The 19583-nt window shown below is 38.5% G+C and overlaps 3 protein-coding genes and 1 long non-coding RNA gene across 6 annotated transcripts; 1 reads left to right on the forward strand and 3 right to left on the reverse strand.

The window, feature by feature from the left end:
* Window positions 1–4180: 4180 nt before the first annotated feature.
* dcakd (dephospho-CoA kinase domain containing) lies at window positions 4181–9235 on the reverse strand. Of its 2 annotated transcripts, XM_007558361.2 has the most exons (6): window positions 8898–9235; window positions 7830–7912; window positions 7533–7645; window positions 6855–7058; window positions 5574–5661; window positions 4190–5298 (listed from the first exon to the last, which is right to left on the reverse strand). In XM_007558361.2, exons 3-6 carry the CDS (start codon window positions 7642–7644, stop codon window positions 5013–5015), a joined length of 690 nt encoding a protein of 229 aa, XP_007558423.1. In that variant the 5' UTR covers window position 7645; window positions 7830–7912; window positions 8898–9235; the 3' UTR covers window positions 4190–5012. The 2 variants fall into 2 exon arrangements, with proteins under 2 accessions (XP_007558422.1, XP_007558423.1); XM_007558360.2 differs by lacking the exon at window positions 7830–7912 and having other exon boundaries at window positions 4181–5298.
* A 905-nt stretch (window positions 9236–10140) lies between these two features.
* pus3 (pseudouridylate synthase 3) lies at window positions 10141–13852 on the reverse strand. 2 transcript variants are annotated; one of them, XM_007558363.2, is made up of 7 exons: window positions 13743–13852; window positions 13055–13463; window positions 12074–12207; window positions 11817–12000; window positions 11622–11731; window positions 10988–11160; window positions 10141–10561 (listed from the first exon to the last, which is right to left on the reverse strand). In XM_007558363.2, the coding sequence occupies exons 2-7, from the start codon at window positions 13460–13462 to the stop codon at window positions 10296–10298; spliced, it is 1275 nt and encodes a 424-aa protein (XP_007558425.1). In that variant the 5' UTR covers window position 13463; window positions 13743–13852; the 3' UTR covers window positions 10141–10295. The 2 variants fall into 2 exon arrangements, with proteins under 2 accessions (XP_007558425.1, XP_007558424.1); XM_007558362.2 differs by having other exon boundaries at window positions 12074–12351; window positions 13743–13851.
* Window positions 13853–13887: 35 nt separating this feature from the next.
* Window positions 13888–18690, forward strand: LOC107836900 (uncharacterized). The gene is made up of 4 exons (XR_001662876.1): window positions 13888–13948; window positions 15013–15125; window positions 15219–15274; window positions 18604–18690. It is a non-coding gene; the product is annotated as an uncharacterized LOC107836900 (long non-coding RNA).
* Window positions 14546–18609, reverse strand: LOC103142337 (CD63 antigen-like). Its single transcript, XM_007558364.2, has 7 exons — window positions 17542–18609; window positions 16130–16318; window positions 15949–16023; window positions 15663–15767; window positions 15164–15301; window positions 14998–15081; window positions 14546–14680 (listed from the first exon to the last, which is right to left on the reverse strand). Exons 1-7 carry the CDS (start codon window positions 17596–17598, stop codon window positions 14609–14611), a joined length of 720 nt encoding a protein of 239 aa, XP_007558426.1. The 5' UTR covers window positions 17599–18609; the 3' UTR covers window positions 14546–14608.
* Window positions 18691–19583: the final 893 nt, after the last annotated feature.

The raw sequence follows: 19583 nt of genomic DNA on the forward strand, positions 1-19583 counted from the left end.
CAGTTGCTGTAGTTTCTCGGGCTAGTTTATTCCACTTGTTGGTGTCGAGCTGCATTTGGGGCTTTTGCGTGAAGGGAGAGGATGCACATGTTTTGTAGTTTCTTCTCGTTTCTAACTGCTTTGGCAGACCTGTAAACTAGATAATTTAAAGGAAATTAAATTACAACGATTATTCAAGGAACTGAGACTTGATTGAGCTAATAAGATGCTTTCATCACACCAATATTGTAAAGTAGAAAAACATGGAAACAACTGACATGCGTTTTAAATATTTCACATTTGCTCATTCTGTGTTGATGTTCATGACTGATATATTTCTGTCTTTTTCTGATGATGCTTTTAAATTAAACTGTTTTAGTTTATTTCACCATTTTGACCAGAGCTCCTTGCAAGAAGAGATGATGCAACATTATAACTGAAGGCTTTATTTGTAATATGTGTTGCTCCATGTGAACTTCCACAGCAGTGTTAGTTGGAAAATAATTTCCGTGGTCCAGTGTATAATTACTAAAGGCAAGAACTATATTTTCCTCCTACAATAATTGGGGTCAGTGCAGTTCTAATTGTGATTAAATTACATTAATTAAAGTGAAAACCACTAGGTACTTGCTTCATATGTCTAAAAGGACAAGTCTTAGTTAAATAATTAAGTCTAATAATCCTTTCAACAGCACTGGAGGTGAACAAGGTGCTCATGTCCAAAGACAACAGCTACAGCTGTGCCTCATCTAAAGTTAGAAGCTGAATAATTACTGAATTTGTGGCGTCGACATGATTGTAGATGAACTCGCTCGGTGATCCTCTACCCTGCTCCTCAATACGCAGGATCCTGCATATTTTAGATATGTCCCTGCTCCAGCATTACTGATGCAAATGGTTGAATTTCATCCCCAGCATGCCACCAAGTGCTGCACAAGCCTGTTGATCACCCATTCTCCCAGTCCATCACACCACCACTCATGCAGGGCCATGGGTATTTGACGGCAGAGGGCAATCTACCTGTATAATAATACAGAATTTTCAAAGTTTGATAAAACTGATCAGCGATAAATAAAAGCTTTTGATTCTTTTAAAGGTCCTTTAAAATAGCAGGCGAGTTTCTTTACATCCGAGACTTTCACCAATACAACACTTAGTCATTTCTGCCACCATTTACTCAGTAATAAAACATAATATTTCCTAAAATAAGAGCTAAATCACTGATGGATTCTGAAAACATACAATCCTCTGGACCTGGGAATGTTGTCTAAAAACTAAGCTCCTGAATCCAAACTCAAAGTACATCTTACAAACGCTTCAGTTAGATCATGCTGTAGCAATTAGATAAAGCTACGTTGCATTATTGTTTGGCAGTAATATAAGCATGAGAGATGATGAAAACCCACTCAGACAAGAGATTACCAACTGTCGACACCATATGGTGCCATAGGCCAACTCTGAAGGTGACGGTGACATTATGCGAGCGTTTACCCCCTGCCATTAGTAAATTATTTGGTTTGTTCCGAGAAAAGACCCATTGCAGACTCTAAAGCAGCGGGACATCCTTTACACCGTGATACAATGGATCTTTAAAGTTTTCTCCTCCCCTTAGCTTAACACCTTCCGAATTAAACCCACTTTACATTCAGATTGAGGCACCACCGCCCGTCTTTCCCTAAAGCAGTCACACTTGCTGGTGCATAAATATAGTCTGCATTTCACACTCTGTTTCTGGTCTTTGTGGGAGCAAGAGATGGATGAACAGCTGTCTGCTTGCTAAACCAAGTATATCACTAGGCTCAGGATGTATTAGTATATGCTGCTCTGCTCGAAAATAACAGCAGTTTGTTTTAAAAATGTGGATAAAACACAACACAATAGCTTTTATTTCCACACCTGCAAGTGCATTGTGAACTACTCTAAAGACTCTAAAGGGAACATGATGAAAAATTGATCTGATTTGTTCTCGCTATGCGGAGAGGAAATCTACACTTTTCCTCTAAAACGCCAACATTAACTGCACAATTCTTAAAGATTTAACTTTTCTTTGAGTCATTCTACTAACATCTAGTTTTTGAACCCCCGCTTATCAGAACACATTGACACCTGTGCTGTGATTCTTGAATACATTTTATTATTTCTTGGTAAAAATTCAGAACCGGCATGTTTAATGTCCCGTCACGAGTTTCCTATCAGTTTAAAGTCTGGGCTGCCCACTCCATAAGGCTCATCTCCGTCTCACTGACGCAAGTACTATGGTTACACTTAAACCATTTGTTTGGTAGCATTTTGGGTTTCCAGCTGGAATCATAATTGCCACAGAGTGACGGTTAAGACACAAAAAATGAGTCCTCCCAGTTGTTTAGATGCAGGAACCATTGCTACAGCAACTGCTGGATGGATGTCTAAGGGTACATTAAGCTACTTGCATAATCAAAAAACTGTCTGTCATAAGGTCTGAAGAGATTAAATTAAATCAGAAAACTAAAGATCAGTTTGTTGAATTTGTGGCAGATATACAAAAATGCATAATAAAGGTTTATTTGAAGCATAATTCGATCTTTTAAGATTTCTTGAAAGCAATATTAAAGTCTCGTTCCATCTCGTTCTCGTAAAATCAGTATGTCTCGTCTTGTGGGTTTTACGTATCTTTACACCCAAGTGAACTGAACATTTTTGAGAATCTAGTTTTGGGGATTCGTAATTGAGGTTATCCAGTGCTCTTAAGGAAAGTAGGGGACATTAAATCCAAACGTGCCACATTCGGGGGATCCCATGTGTGTTACCGAGGCGACAGAGGACCCTTTGGTGGACAGCAATGGTGATTGAGGCTGTCAAGCGGAAAAAGCAAAGCAACAATGGAAGATTTACGTGTGACAAAAAAAGCAAAACCAGAATGCATCTGTGGGGCAGGAAGACAGGGGGGATAACGTTGTTGCTTTTTTTAAAAGCAGGTATATATGCGTGTATGTATGAATAAAAAAAAGGCCTCGTTTGTGGAATCGTGTGATTTATGTTGCCAGTCTTATTATGCATTCTTCCATGTGATTTTTGTCTTCTCTGTATGTGTCCAAGCTCAGATGACTGCCCCCGCATGCCTCAGCCCAAGTCAGCTTGCATTAACGCAGCAGCGTCTTGATTAAAAACAGCAAGCAGACCAAAGATGGCTTCAGACGGAGCCAAGTGAGCCACATAGACTGATCCTCTGTGCCAGAATGATGCAAACGTACCTGCCTGTGGGCCTGAATTTTCATATCCAGGCTCTCGACGTGGACAACAGCAAGGACATCATTCACATGTGTCCACTAAATTGAGCCGTGTGTTTTCCTGAAGAGCCGTCACTTACACATCCTCCTGCTGGAAACGATTACTGAAGAATGCCCTGCCCTTAGAAGACATAACTGAAGGTTGATGTGCTTTATGTTAAGAGAGATGAACTAATTTGTCAGCTGAGGTTCATAAAGCCCTGATGAGGTTAGGAATGTTGGCAAATAAGAATAACAGGGATGGAGTGCAGTTTCACACGACAGGAGTGGAATTTTACATTTATGAATTATTTTTTCTTCACTTTTGTGACATCAAACTCACTAGTTTGTGCTATTTAGCAAAGGTAAACATTTACTTTTTTTGGACCATTGGATTTTAAACGCGTTCATTCCTCGAGTTTCAGTGTCAAGTTAAGACTTTAGGTGTAAAATATGAATATTTGCTACTCTCTGATTTAACTTCTTGTTATAAGAACACAACACTGGATTATTATTTTTTTTTACATTACCTTTAAACTTTTCCCATTCCTAAATGATAGTTCAAGACCGAAGAATAAATACTGACACTTTAAAATCTCTCACGCATTTAAAAACTAGCAAGGCAAAATTATAGCAGCTAACAATTAGCATCCTAGCTTAACGCTTCCAATCAAATATTAAAAATAATAATGTGCATGAAATTATAGTGCTCATTATATTTAAAAAAAATACTGTGAAAAGAAGATTTTAAAAGGTCATAATTTCGGTAAGCTTTTTTTCTTGCACATCTCAACCGTAAGAGCTAAAACCATTTGTGTACTTTTTACATTTTTGTAGGCAGAACAACGCCAGCCACTAGGGGGAGCACTTCACGTTTTAGCTTCAACTTCCAGGTTCACTTTGAGTGTCCAGCTTTTACACACAGACTTTCTGTTAAAACACAACAACAACCGAATGCACTGAGACACTTTTACAGTGGTGTGGTCTGTTATATGTAAGTTACACATATTAGGTTACAAACATTTTAGTTACAAGTGTGCAAAAACAAAATAAAATTACAGATTTTTACTTCAACAGAGAACATATGAAGTGTAAGAAAATACAGTGATAAATGTGAAATCTGCTAATTCCTACTGTTCCCAGTGAGGAAAAAAACCGATTGTCAATTACATTCTGTCAAATATACCATCATTATACAATCATTGCATGTTCTGTATGCATCACCTTGAAGTTCCTTTGCTCTTTAATATAATTTCCACTTTAAAAACATACTTTTGGTGGGGGAGGGGGGGCTAGCACCAACATTTAGCTAAAAATATAAAGTGAGTTGGTGCCAAATTAATGACAACTTAAAATCTGGATTAAAAGGTAGCAGCTATTAAAAGATACTTTTATTGTCAGATGATAAAATCATCCACTGTCCAATTTGAATAATTAAACATGTTTTAAAAAGTGGGTAAACTTTTTGGTTGGTTTGCATTCATAGCAAAATTGTTTTTATGCTAAGCTTAAGAGATTCTACTTCATCAACTTCACTGTTTAGTCTTGCTGAGAAAAGCCAGAACAAACTGCATTCTTTACACTAAGCCCCATTTGTCAGAGTTTTTCTAGGTCTGTGTTAACTGTCAACATAAAGCGCCACACTGCTGCACTGTTAGTGGAAGGTGCTGTGAAGCTAATTTCACAGAAAACCGCATCAGTACTTTCGACTTGCCTTCACTCGACTCTAATCGCAGCTTCACATTTTAGACTTGTTCTTCTCATCCTCCTTCTCCTCCGTTTCCTCTGTTAGGACAACAGCAGCTTGGCGGCGTAGAGCAGCAATCCACTCAGACCGGCGGTGGCAGCTAGGGCGATCACCCTCACTAAGAGGAAGTCCATGGAGTCCTCCAGCTTCGTGTGGAGCCGCAGGACCTGCCTGTGGGTGTCCTCTCGGCTGCCCGAGTTTTCAATGACGTGGTTGGCCAAGCCGCGCTTCTCGTTGAGCGGCATCTGCGCTGCCACGCGCTGCTCGGCCTGCTCCTGGGTCAGGTTGTCCCTCTGCATGAGGCGCTGCAGCTGGGTCGCAGGGTCACTGGAGAGGGTTACAGATTTCTTCTTAAAGATCACTCCCGTTTCTGCTTTCGCCACAAAACGTTTAGGATCGAACAAATAGCCTGATATCCGACAAAGATAAGCTGATTAAATATGAAAGAATTTGTTTTTTATTTTACACACATTTAAAACTGTAAACATCTCTCGCTGCGTCTGCCGTTAGCTGAGGTTTCATTACAAATGTGTGCATTCAAAATTCAAACCTTAAGATATCTGAAGCTTTCAAATACGAATCCAGTTTGGGAGTGATCTTACCAGTAAACTACCACGGTGTGGTTCAAAAACTTGGTGAGGCGTCTGGTTTCAAACAGGAGGGGAACATCCAAGACCACATATCGGTAACCTGGGGAGTCATTATGGATCAGAAATTATTAATATAAGCACATTTCCACTCTGAATGCAAACCAGAGCAGAGCATGATTCAAGTTTAAAAAAAAAGAAAAGAAATCCCATTAGTCTGTTCTTCTGAATTTGAATATCACTGACGCAGTAAACAATGAGGGTAAACCACACAATTAGCTGCTCACATAGTGCTCTACAGAAGCTTTTTACTGGAAAGTTTAGTGGAAGAAAAAAGTGGTTGAGAAGAAACAAGCACCACAAATAAAAAGGGCAGTGTGACTTTTTTTTTTTTTTTTCTTCACTCTGGGTTAAAGTAAATTTTGCATTTCATGTGGAAATCAGGGTTCCAGAGTCTGGTTGAGGAGCGAAGAGACACAAAATAAAAGCTGTTTGAGGTCAGGTGTGACGTTTCTACAGTCAGTGATGATTTTAGGAGCCATGTCAAGCGCTGGTGTTGATCCATGGCAGCTCATTAGTACACAAAGACGCCTCACAGGAGACTTTAGAGCACTTTATTGCTCCCTCTCCTGATAAACTTAATGAAGATCCTGATTTTATTTTCCGATAGAGCTCATCTGTTCCCACTGCGAAATATCAGCTTTAATCACCACAGTATCACGGCTTAATTGGACAGCAATCTGATTGGACCTGAACCCCACTGAGAGTCAACGGAGTTTTGTCAAAATGAAGCTGCGAGACACCAGAGGTGACGCAGACAGAGACCTGACCAGGTACTCAGAGCGTATACGTCACACAATGTGGAAAAACTTTCTGTTTTATTTCTTTTTTTTTTTATGTCTTCTGTCATTCGACAGAAACCAAGCAACATGTCACCAACAATAAATGCTGAAGGCAACTGTTTATTATTTAGACATAAACAGAGCAGCAATAAGCACTTTTTACTTTATAAAGATTTCGGGTTTTTTTTTTTTCGCTTCACATATAGTTTTCAAAGGCATATTTCTGGAAGTTGCCTGTAAGAAATTAGGTTTTAGGTATTCATCAGCTGGAAGCCGGGATCATCAAAATGCTCAGAAAAAAGCCACTAGAAATGCATCACTCTGTAGCAAATCTCTAAAATACAGACATTTTAAGGCAATTTACACATATATTCTAATTTACAGAGATGCATCTGTACAGTGATTTATTTATTTCTGTTTGTAAACTCCAAAACGAGACACAAACCACCCTCACCTCTCAGGAAGTAGAAGATGATCTCTTTGAGCATCGCTTTGTGAATCTCGGGGTGTGTGATGGAGTTTAGCAGCCTCCTCTTCTCTTCGTGGGCAAAGATGATTTGGCCGAGCTTCTGCCGGTCAATCTGCCCGTTCTCCAGCAGAACCTCGTGCCCAAAGTGGTAGACGATCCGGGAGTAGGCAGGAGTGTGCGGCTCCACCACTGACATGAAGGACGAGGAGGAAACGTTTGGTCATGCTGTCACAAGATCAACCAGGTAAAACAGCTCTTTTATTACCTACGTGCTTAAAATATTACAGAAATAACCAGAGTGGTAAATTAAGCATGAGCGGTAAGCAGAGTAAACACTACAGGGGTGGGATTTTATACAATTTTGCAACAGATTCATCACTTGCCTGTAATTATATAATTTGCATAATCCCTCGTTTTATTTCACACACACACACACAGCACCACACTCCTCTCCCACTTCTGTGACCTTTCTAATCTTCTCTACATAACTAAGACATCATCCCTGGAGTCAGCGGAGACATCCTTCATGATTCATAACACTCTCTCCAAGCATTTGTCTTAATGAATTCATTTTATTTGAGACAAAGTTGCCCGAAGACGACTTCCAGAGGATGACACGATCGGTTGATATTGAGCAAACGGAGCAAGAGACACTGACTCTACCTTTCCTGGCCACCACGTCTGCATCTATAATGGGGCAGCCGAGCTCCCGTAGCATTGAGGAAACCGCGCTTTTGCCCGAGGCGATCCCCCCGGTCAGTCCCACCAGGAACATCCTGACGAACACACACAGAACGGCGCGTTCACGATTAACAACAATATGCGCTTTCCTTTTGTCAATTTTGAAATTAAACCTCTACAGTTAATTTGAACATAAATGGTTAGGTTAATACTTAAATTGAGTGCAAATTGCATCCAACTGTTCAGGAATAAAACAGAAAATAAAAGCAGAAACTATACCAGAGTCAAGATGTTGCACATTGCCCTGAACACAGCCTCTCAATTGTGAAATATGGTGGTGGTAGCATCATGCTGTGGGAATGCTTTTATTCATCAGTGATAGAAAAGGAAACATGTAAATGTTAGTCTTTTAAATGACCTACAGAAATTGAAATTTTGAAAATCTCGGTCCTCATAGACAACTTAATTCATGAGAAATTGAGAAGCTGGATGGGAAAATAATTATAAATACCAGATTTAAAAAAAAATGTAACATGTTAACAGCCATGTGAACATGCATTGTACTGTAAAAACACAGGACTTCAAGTAACTGTGACATTGAGAAAAAAGGTGCATGTTTCCTCAAACTAATGGAAAGAGAAATACCTAAAACGAATATCAGTACTTCAACATAGTTTTACTCAGATAAAAGTACAAAAATATCCATATAAGAAATTATTCAAATTCTAATTTTTACTATATCAGACAAAAATTCTAGTATTCGAAAAAAAAGCACTTATACAACTATAAATATAGTCAGAATACATAGTTTACAGTGCATTCACTTCATCTCCAAATGACAAAGCAGGCTCTGCAAACAGAAGTCGCTCAAGTAAATGTAAATAATTACTACACACATGACAAATGAATATTTTATAAACGAGTTTATAAACAAGATGTTAACATTTTATTATAAAATGCGCATGTGATTATATTACTAAAGATACAAAGTTAACATGAAAAATAAAATAAATACTAATATATTATCGTATAAAGGGGTGCGGGGAAATCCTCAAAATACCAACATATCTGTTTTCAGTGTCTACTCAACACGCCCCCTGATGGAAAAGAAGAGAACCACATATTAAGTACCATGTCGCTTCTGCATAACTGGTTAACTGGTTTCACTGGTCCAAACATTGTTATAAACCAAGTTAATCTCGAGTGAACGCGAAGTTAAAACCGTGAAGAATCTGAACTGCTCGGAGAGGTTATAATTAATCGCTTTCTCAATGACTGCTTACAGAGCCATTGATAATAAATCACAACCGTTAAGTTAGTCAATATCTCATTCTTTTTCATATTTACCTTTTTCAAAGTTAGAGAATCGTCAAATCAGTTGAGGTACAGTAGAAATCCGGGGAGGGTCACGGTGCTGCAGCATTAAAAACAACCAGGAATGCTAACAGGCTAACGTTAGCAACAGTGTTTATCAGGTTAAAACGACAACAAACATCCGACCAAACGACACAGTCGTCATTTTTTTAAAATAACGCAGTCGGAGCTGAAGACGAACAAACGGGTTGGAGGTAGATCTATAGCGCGATACCACTGGTTTTATATTCTAACTTGCACCCTATTTAGTGCTAGCAGTGTAACCTATTAGTTTTTCCAGGGCAACCTAAATATGACCCCGGGCTTTCTTCCTGTATCAATATTAGTTCCGCCTCTTAAAATTTTTTTTAAATAATATTTATACCTTAGCTTTTAGGCTAAATTAAGAATTTGTAGATTAAACGCAAAACACTAATAAGATTATCTTAATTATAAGGAAAGCACAGTTTTATAAAATAAAAAGGGGGGATTATTATATATTTTCATCGCAGATATTTTACAGCAAAATTAAATAACTATGTTATCTTCAGTTGTTATAAAATGGCTGTATATACAAAACATGAACTTACTTTGCAATTTGATGTATAGAAATTATCCTCTGTCTCTTTAAGAAGCTCCTACTGCCACTCCTACTTCGTCACAATAATGCTACTTCTTCACTAGCAACCACAGTGGGACTGAGTAGTGACATGATAAAGTCTGTGACTGCAGTTCCACCAGACTGATGTCACTTGAAATAAATTGACTAAATGCATAAATAATTATATATTCTCTAAGTGTAAAATGTAAAAAAGAACATTTTTATTATTTTCAGAAAAATTTATTATAATCTTCTTTTGGATGAGTTAAATAATTAACTTAAATAACCAAAGTTAGGTTTCTATTCTGGATTTAGTTCATTAATCAAAATTTTAAAAAGGCTATAGTATCATAACTTTAGGAACATACCTTGCCATTTTGATAAAGTGGGGGAAAAAATAGATCATATTATATATATATATTTTCAAATTCTTGTATTAATACCCTCAAACTGTGGTATTTTTACTTAAGATGATCATACTGCAGGAATCTCATTGTCCAATGCCTGTTTTTGCCTCGTAAACACAGCACTGAGATTTTGCAGTGCAAACTGAATTTGTTTGAGGAAAAGAAATTGAAATGAAAGATAAAATTTTTAATAATCTCTTCCCTAAAAGAGAAAAACTGAAAACAAGAATTACCTCAATAGTATGTTTAATTTGAAGCCAAGCCCATGCTTGCACAAAATTAAATCCGTTTCCTGAAAAGAAAACCCTTTTTTTTTTTTTTGGTTTTACAAAAATGAGCAAAATTAAATCCTGCAAGTCAGTCATTGTCCCAGAAAACAGAAAGTTAATCCTCTTGTTTCTGCTCCACGGTTTCTTTTGGAATCTGAGAGGAACCAGACGGAGAAGACGCGTTGTAGGAGTGTTTGGATTTTTTCCCTCTGTGGATCATTTCATCTCCGTTCTCTCCTTCCTCTCGCTCCAGTCTTCCTCTCTTAACAAAGTGGTTTATTCGGGACTCCAGGCTCTCGCAGCATGGACGCTCCAGCAGCGGTCGGTAATTTTTCTGCCTGCTGCCTTCTACCAGGCAGCAGTGGTTGGAAGAAACGCCACCTGTGGATCGAGAGCAGGAACCCAATTTGCACATGACTCAATACTGTTTCACTGCATTCATTTGGACTTTGTTAAAAAGACTCAAGGGTTTTTCCTCCTTTCATTTTTAAAGCTGGTTCTGTTGACAACAGTATTTTTGCAGTAGTCTTTTTGGCTGTTGAACCTTTTCATATTTTCATCATTTCAAAACAAAAAAGAAAAAAAAACAACTTCAAAATAAAGTTTTTTGTTGCTAAGTGTCTGCAAATGGTCCACACCAAGAGACTTAAATTCTTGCCTTTCCTTTCCCCCCCAAAAATATTTTTGCTCTAAATATCTTCCATTCCAAAAAGCACATGATCCACATAGAGGCAATTAATCACAATATATTTTATCTAAGAGTACCAAACTTTTTTTTTCTTCAATTTTTAACACAGAACTCCTCACCTCTCTCCTCCAAACCCCGGATCATCCCGAGCAGAACGTGGGCTTTGACGGCGCTCTGCGTCCAGTGTCTCTGTAGTGACGACAGGACGTGGCTAACCTCTTCCGCCTCCTGCTGCCAGGTCAAACCATCAAAGTGGCAGTCGTACAGAACCAGAGGGTAGTCCACTGCCATGCTGCAAGCCAGAAGAACAAACCTATGCAAATTATCTCCTGTTAAAAGACGCCCCAAAACGCCTCTGCTGTCTTTATTTGCTGGAGAGGAGTGGTGGCTCTACAGCAAGCTTATTGGATCACAAAGACGAGACTCGCGGTTTTACCAAGGTTCTCCTCAGGACTGGCTTCAAAGGTTCAGCAGGAAGTTTTTTTAAAATATCTCCAAATGAAAAACATCGTCTTAGACGGGTTTCATTTATTTATTTCTGTTTTTTTTTCTCTTACTATCCTACTTAATAAAGGTTAAGGGTATTCTTTTATTCTAAAACATTGTTAGTTTGATGTTGTTTTCGGTTCAAAAAAGAAGAGCTCCTGAACTTTTTCTGATGATAAAAAAAAACTCAAGGTACTTCAATAACCTTAATTCTACTTTGTATCAGCAAAAAGCAGCCTAAGTCTCAACAGGTCACCATTTTGTCACCTGTATTGAGGCTTTCTGGGGTTTTTCTCAACATCCAGGAGATGATCGATTATCTCTGGAGCTTCCAGCTTCTGTCCTATCAAAAGAAGCACCGCCATCATGCAACGAACCTGCAACAGGGCATATGGTTAGTTGCAAATTACCCCCTACTTAAAGGGACGCACCGGCTTCTCCTGAGTGTTAAGCTCTTATTACCTGGTGGTAAAGGAAGGCTAATCCTTTGATCTCAAACACAAACAGATCATATCGCTCTGCGCTGGAAACCTGCTGGGGCTGCAAAGGCCTGACTGAGGCCGACAAGATGGTCCTCTCAAACTGCAGGACCCCGTTCCCCACGTCCATTTTGCACAGGTTGCGAAAGTCGTGCGTCCCTTCATATCTGTTGGTCACCAAAAGGTCTTTACATTAGAAAAATTATGGGGTGAAATCAGCATTTACAGTTTTACACTCACCTTTTTGCAGCGTCTGCCATCAGCTCTACATCCAACGACCCTCGGGGGAAGTAGTAGCGGTACGTGCGGGACTGGCAGTCGAAACGCGCACTGAAGCCTTGCTCTGCGGCTGCCCAGCCCAAGATCCGAATGTCCTGCGGCAAAACCCTGTTCAGCATCTTCACGTACGGAAGCTCAGAGGCGGAAGCTTTTGATTTGGTGCCGAGATCGAGATTTTCAGGGAGGGTGACACCAAGTCCTCCACAAAACTGGGAGGAGCGCAGGTCAATGGTTATAACCTGGGACGTGGAGATCTCGATTATCATTTAGTTAAAGCCCATTCAGAAGACACACAGCAGCGTTTAAATAATTATTACCCCTTTAAGTTTTCCATATTTTGTCATTTTGCAAACACAAACTTTAAAGGAGACCTATCAGGCAAAATTCACTTTTTGCACATTTTTATAGTTCCATATGGGTCTCTACTGCTTCTAAAAACAGCCAAGTGTGTAAATAATACCTCCCAGAAGTTTTTTGGCAATGAGTTGATGTTTTGTGGTGTCTGGAAAATAAGCATTTTTAAAAACCTCCCGATTGGTGAATCACAATTGATGGGCACTACGCCGTTACCTAGCAACCCAAGGATTTCCCGATTAGCTGGTTTTACGGCTTTAGAATGGCTGCTGGAAAAGACAAGTGTTTTGCTGTTGACTCGCCATACAGAAACCACTTGCTGCATTCTTGATAATTGTGCAGGAGGCTCTGCTGATACTTTTCAAAGGCGTTCGGTTGTGCAATTGCGCATTTGTTTGCAACCATTTTCAGGTGTGAGTGTAAACCCTGAGTTGTGGGGTGGCGTGTCTCATTTGTAGAAGAATTAGAAATCCATTTTGTGTTTGTCCGTCACCTTTAACGAACTGAATAAATGATGTTTAAAATAAACGGGTTTGTATACCTTTTAGAAGGCATCTGGAGGACTGATTTTCATCACGTTAAACTCACTTGAGAAAAAGCACTGACTCCTTTATCAGTTCGACCACAGCGGTGATAGTTGGAGCTCTGTCGGTCCTGAATCAGCCGTGTCTTCAGCAGCGCTTCAAACAGCCTGGCCTCCACTGTGTTGTCCGTGTTCTCCTGAACAGCGAAGCCCTGGTAGGCCCAGCCCAGGTAAGCCAGCTTCAGAGCCACATGGCGCCGGGGGTGTGAGCTGAAGTCAAAGGGGCGCTCCTTGCCTGACTTCTTCTTGCTGCTCCTGGTGTTCCCATCAGACATCATGAAGTCTGAGCTTTCACTTGGGGGTGAACAGGAATTTCTTCCCATGTCTCCTCCAGCACTTTCCTTCAGCTGGGACCTGAGCTTTTCCAGTTCATCTTCCAAGAGCTTTATCCTCTGAATTAAATCACCCGACATGCTGGATAGATAAAGAGACCAAAAACGAAACATACTATTATTAAGCTTCCAAATATTAAAACAGATGAAATTGTAATGCTGGGATTTAACATGGAGAAAATATACTGCTGACATTTAATGTAATTTACTGAATAAATCAAGTTGTTAAAAAAAACTTCAAAGTTCATTCGCAGTTCAGAATTGCTACAAGGCTGCTAGCTTAATATAAAAGGTATAGAAACAGGATTTAAGAAGTTTAACACAAGCTCTAACTTTTACCTCTACAAATTTACGAATTTACCTTTATGTTCCCGTCAAATCTCCACTTTCCAACAAATCTTTGGCTTGCCGTAACGAGCACGCTACTCTCCGTGTTGCTGCTAACACGGAGTCGGACAACTTTAGCAAGCGGACATTCCGGCCGAAGAGGACTCTGGGAAATGTAGTTCACAACGAAACCACCAGGGAAAAAAAGAGTAGGACAGGGAGCTGTTTGATGAAACTGAAGTAGGAGATTAAGGTGGGATTTTTTTTTAATGTTCCAGATCTAAACTTTCATTGATTTAGTGTCCCTAAAACAATGACACATTTGTTACCATGGAGATTTATTCTTTGAAGTTAGCCTGCTCTACGCTAGATAAACTGTTAGCCTAATCTTTCAGTGTGTTTTTCTTACTGTACAGTTCAGAAAAGATATGCTTTTTACACATAGTCCATGTTTTTTTTTTTAAATCAAGAATCGAGTACCTTGTTATGTGTGCATTATTTATTTATTATTATTGAACAAATTTTCTTCCAATATTGCTCTGCATTGAACTCAGACATCTTCCCCATCAACTCTGACCTGCTTCCACCATCCATCATTATTTTGCTAAGTAGGCTAATTCATCATATAAGAATGAATTAATTCAAAGAGCCAATAACCTTTAACCTGTATAGCCTACTGATTTGAACACTGTTCTTAGAAAGACCTAATAGGTAATCAGTTTAAAATTAATATAGAATATGGATCAGAGCATTTTCTTTTTTAGGCTCTTTATTGACTGAAGAGATTTAAGTAAGGGGAATGTTTTTGAGCATATAATCACATGAAACAAAAATATATATTATGGTCAAACAAGTTTATTAGTTTGTTTGTTGATGTGTGAAGATGGTTGTGATGATGAATTAGTCGACGTTCTCATAATTTTTGCGTTTAATGTTCAGACAGAGGCACACTCCGACTATCACTCCAAACACCTGCAACGGGTAAAAGATGGAGTTAGACGCTGGGAATAAAATATTGTAGCATACGTAAGGAGTTGCTTTGGCTTTTAAACTAACATAACTGACTCTGAATTTGCCTGAGTAAGAATAGAGTCTGATTTTTGCAGAATCCTACCAGGTAAAATTTACATTTGCTCCATAAATGCAGTGGTTAAACATGTGCTTCTTTCGTGTATTTTCCCAAGGGGAGATGTAAAGCCTACCTTTGACTCACAATCTGGCTTTTAATGAATACATTTTAGTATAATTTAAGGTTTCTGATGTATTATTAAAACCTGAAAGTAGTTTACCTCTGTGATTCCAAGAGCGATGCAAACGCCGCCGACCCACACCAGATTCTTCAACAGAAAGAGCTTTATAGCTGAGATACATCCCTGAGGAAGAAGACAGAGTTTAACCGTTTGTCCTCAGAAACGTGGTTAGACTCTTAAGCTGAAATATCTCAGCAGAGCAGACCTTTTTGTGAGCTTTATCCTTGTCATGTCCACAGCCTTCTCTCTTCTCCGGGCAGCAGGAATCTGGCACGGCTTCATGGTTTCCCCAGCCCACACTTCTGGACCAGTCGGTGTAAGTGTCGGCGCCGCAGCAGCTGAACTGCAGCGAAAGTTAAAGTAGAGAAAGGTTAAAAGTTAGAAGTTGCATCCTAAACGCCTAAATTACATTTAGTCAGTTTTGAAAAAGAAAGGAACGGTCTGCATGCACTGGGAGAAGGTGGTTTTTCAGCCGTATCGAAATCATTGTATTTTGCAAACTGCAGCGGAAACACTTTTCACTCGAGTCATGTGATCAACAGCCGAATTTTTACTACCGGTGAAAACAACGAAGACGACGACGACAGGAAGTGGTAGGAGGATGAATCTGCAGGTTTTGGCTTGTCTTTCACTTTGCTGCGGGGCCCTCAGTGAGGAACATCTAAGGTTATTTCTATTCTGTTTCTCCCAGTGTTGTTGATCACCTTTTCCTGAATCCTGTTGATGGCGTGTCTGTTCTTTGGGCTGTATTCGTAGACCGCGGCCCGAGCTTGGGTGTTGATCCCGCTGTTCATCTGCAGAAGGGCAGTCTGCAGAAAAAAAATCAGATCAACACAAAGCCATGATGGCGCAAGCACTTAGTTTTATTTAAAGTAGTATCATGTTTTTTAAATAATATGATATTAAAGATATCTTCAGATCCACCCTTCAGTTTTTTTTTTACTTTGATGTAAAAATAATTTCCTGAAGGAAGGATTTAAATTGTCTCACCCTGCTGCGAAATATATAAAAGGCAGCTCCTGTAAATATCTCCAAAAGGATGATGATTATCAGGATGCAGATGAACTAATCCACCAAGAAACAGAGAAAAAATAATCGTCCTTTTAGATAAACTTGAGCCACATTTAACGAAGACAGTTTTAAAACTATTTTTGGAATATTTGGTACATACACAAGACACCATGGTAGAATTGTTCAGGAATGCCCCACAATGTCCCAAAATGGACACAAGGGCGATGACGGCACCCACTGCAATGAGGACGATGGCGATTTTGGACAAGCCGCTCCCTGCAAAAGTGCCGATCTGCGAGTAGGTCGAGTACTGGAGAGCTCCGATTGTGATGAGGGCGACCCCAGAAGCCTGAAGGACAAAACGAAACACCTAAGAATGCTGCTGTTGCAATATTAAGCTGAGCTAACACTCACAATCTAGTCAATTTCTTAATCTATCAAATTTCAATCTGAAGAATTTATTATTTTTACTGTTTTATTGAGTAATCTATGAAAAAACAGAAGAATCTGAAGATTTCTGCATACGTTTATAGGATGTATTTTGTAGATCTAGAATCAACAATAATCTCAGGATTATTTGAAGAGAAAAATAAGAAATTAAATTTATTGTCATTCTCACTAAGCACTACTTTATTGATACATTAAGCAAAAATAAACCCAAAAATGTTATTTTGCTCTTCTGAGGGGAGGAGACGTCATGGCAGACTGATTAACCAATCAGAAGCTGTCATGTTAGGCAGCCAATAAAAACATGACTTCATTAAAAAAAAATTAAAAATTCTTTTTTAGACTAACATTTCCTAATACTCCAAGAATGAAAATAACTCTTTGACTGAGGTTTTTTCACAATATATAACATTCCTTATATCAAAATATGGCATTTGTGTTAAAACTATGACTAATCCAAAATTTTCTCAATTTGTGAGAAATTGATTATTTAAATTAGACCTGTTTCCATACGCTATAATGTTCATAGAAAGACATGGAAGAAGTTTCCCAAAGTCATAAAGATCAAGTGAAAAAGAGCCCAGAAAAATAGATAACTCATCTGTTAAATTGTACAAAGTTACACTGAAATCAAAAAGGGTCGCAAGATTACACTCTGTCTTCAAATTATTCATTTGGGACTTTTTAATTAAGCTTGGTCTGTCCTGTCAATTTAACTGACTGTGAAGAGAACAAGTAACTACACTAAATAATTTCTGAATTTTGTCCCCCACGCGTTGTTCATTTATAGAAAAGCACGAGACCTGGAATAATAGTTTTATTTTTTTTTTAATGAGAAACGAGAGAAGAGCTCTTCTTTTCAACTTAGCGTTTTCATCTTTTTTAAGAACTTCCTCAGACAAGTGGCTGTCAAGATCTATGCTTCCAGTGCTGTATTTACTAGACATACGGTGCACTCTCATTATTTTTCCTGTTAAATATGACATGCATGTCACTTAAAAATGCAGGTTTTTGTTTCTCCCTGCTAACTCGTATCTTTTTTATGATTACTTTGTATGTTAATAAATTTGACCAGTGTATCTTCTAACCCTATTCTTGAAAAGTAACATTGTTGGCAGTACTCACCAAGAAGATGCCGTTGAAGAAAACGAACCAACATTTGATGCTGCAGAAAGAACACATTGTGAAACAATCAGCTCTATGTTCCCTTGAACTGAAATAGCAGAAAAGCTTTAGGCGTTCCTCAGTCGACAGCAGCTCACAGTCTATCTGAGCTGCTCTGTGCGTTTATCATTCAGCTATATGAAAATGAGAAGTGGCTTGATTATGTTTAAACAGTCGTATCTGATCAAAAGGCAGGACTCATTTAATCTATTTGCATTGTAGCATCACGCAATATGAACTAAAGAAGTTGCTCATTTGAAATCTTGCTGGTTGTCTTTGTCTGGTGAACCATTTAGGAGAAAAAAAATTGTACTCAACTAAGAGCAGCACTCCTTCAATTTATTGTTGTCAGGCAGAAGTAAAAAGTAGTTATTCAACTTAGAGCAATAGTAATTTATGTATGGAGAGACATTATCGGACAGAAATATAAAACTATAAGCAAATTCTTTCACTTTCTAAGAACACAAGATTATAAAAAAAAATCATAAGGTTCTAATGGAGGAGAAAGAGGCCCACAGCATAACAGATCCTCTACTGTATTTATCATGAGGGGGTTTCCCAGTTTTTCATCTTTCCTATCACATCATTTGGAGGGTTTGTTCCTGAAATGCTCAACCTTAATCTGATTTAACCAAAGGAAATGGTTCCTGTTAAAATCCTATCAAACTCCACAAGTTTACATTTGTGATGGTAGGATGGCAAACAATTTTTTTTCCCAGGCATGCCTGACAACAACAAATGTGTTGTTACCTAAACTGTTGCCATCTAACGTACAGGTACCTTCACAGTTACTAAAAATGTGACCAAAAGTCTTGAAATAAACGGCTTGTTATGGATTCTTTGTGATTTTTCTTTGTGATCTTGCTTACTTTGCATAGTGTCAAGAAAAGGTCGGGTTCTAATCCAGTCTAATGGCCAGATGTTGGATGTGTTGCATCATATTTATGAGATATGACATTGTAGAAACTTTGCAATAAATGTGTTTTCTTCAGAAAACATGGGATTTTTCTCTCTTTGCCACAGCTTAAACTCTTTCTCCAGCATTTGGCTCCTGAGCATCTGCAGGAAACCTGGTCCGACTCCACAGTCTGGAAAAGACTTGAGGCCTCCGGCCTGAACACAGCAGTCTCCATCTGAAATTGCTCCGGGGATCCCTGGATTTTCTTTGTTCTGCAGATCTTCTTATGCTTCAATCTCCTCATTGTTCTTTTCCTGATTTTTCTCAGAGCTTAAGCCAGGCACAGTAGCCTTAGAGGGGACCACAACTTCTGGCAAAAAAAAAAAAAAAATTAAATCACTTCTCCTGGAGGAAGTTTCTGTCAGTTTTTTTTAACTTTGTAGCAAACAAACAGAATTACAGCTATAACACAAAGTTGTATTTAGCAGCTTAGCACCCTGAATGTAGAAAAAATCGCTCAAAAAACATTTATGCAATTGTTGTAATTAATCACACATCTTTTTATTTGATAAAGTACCAGAAACAATCACAAAACAACAATAAACCTCACAATTAAGAAAGATTATTCTTCATCAGTAAAGTCCCAAAATAGTAATACAGCACCAGAGAGATCAACTTTGTAAGATGTAGTCTTATCATGCCTTCTTTAAGTTTCTGTTATTAAATACAATTTCATTAATCAATTTAATCCCAAATGTCGACAGTAATTTCTATCAATTTTGTGTAATTTTTTTTCTGTTGTGTATTTTCCATTTTCAGCATATATCTTACTTGGCCTAGAAAAAGTGAGCTCACCTTACTATAAGCCGCACCTACAAAGTTTGTTTTAAAAAAACTGGAAACGTACCTATACTATCAGATCGATAGCCCTCAACTTAAAAGTTGCATCATATGAACTTATTCGTGTTGCTTCCTTGATGACAGGGTATGAGTTTGAAAACATTTCTCCGTTGTGCTTGCTGCTAGCATGTGCTTGCTCTAAAGCTAAACGAAAAAACGAGCACTTTCTTCTTTGATTTCCAATTTTGACTTCCAGTGATTCACT

The sequence above is a fragment of the Poecilia formosa genome, unplaced genomic scaffold (genome assembly GCF_000485575.1).
Source record: "Poecilia formosa unplaced genomic scaffold, Poecilia_formosa-5.1.2 Scaffold95, whole genome shotgun sequence".
NCBI classification, from domain to species: Eukaryota; Metazoa; Chordata; class Actinopteri; order Cyprinodontiformes; family Poeciliidae; genus Poecilia; species Poecilia formosa.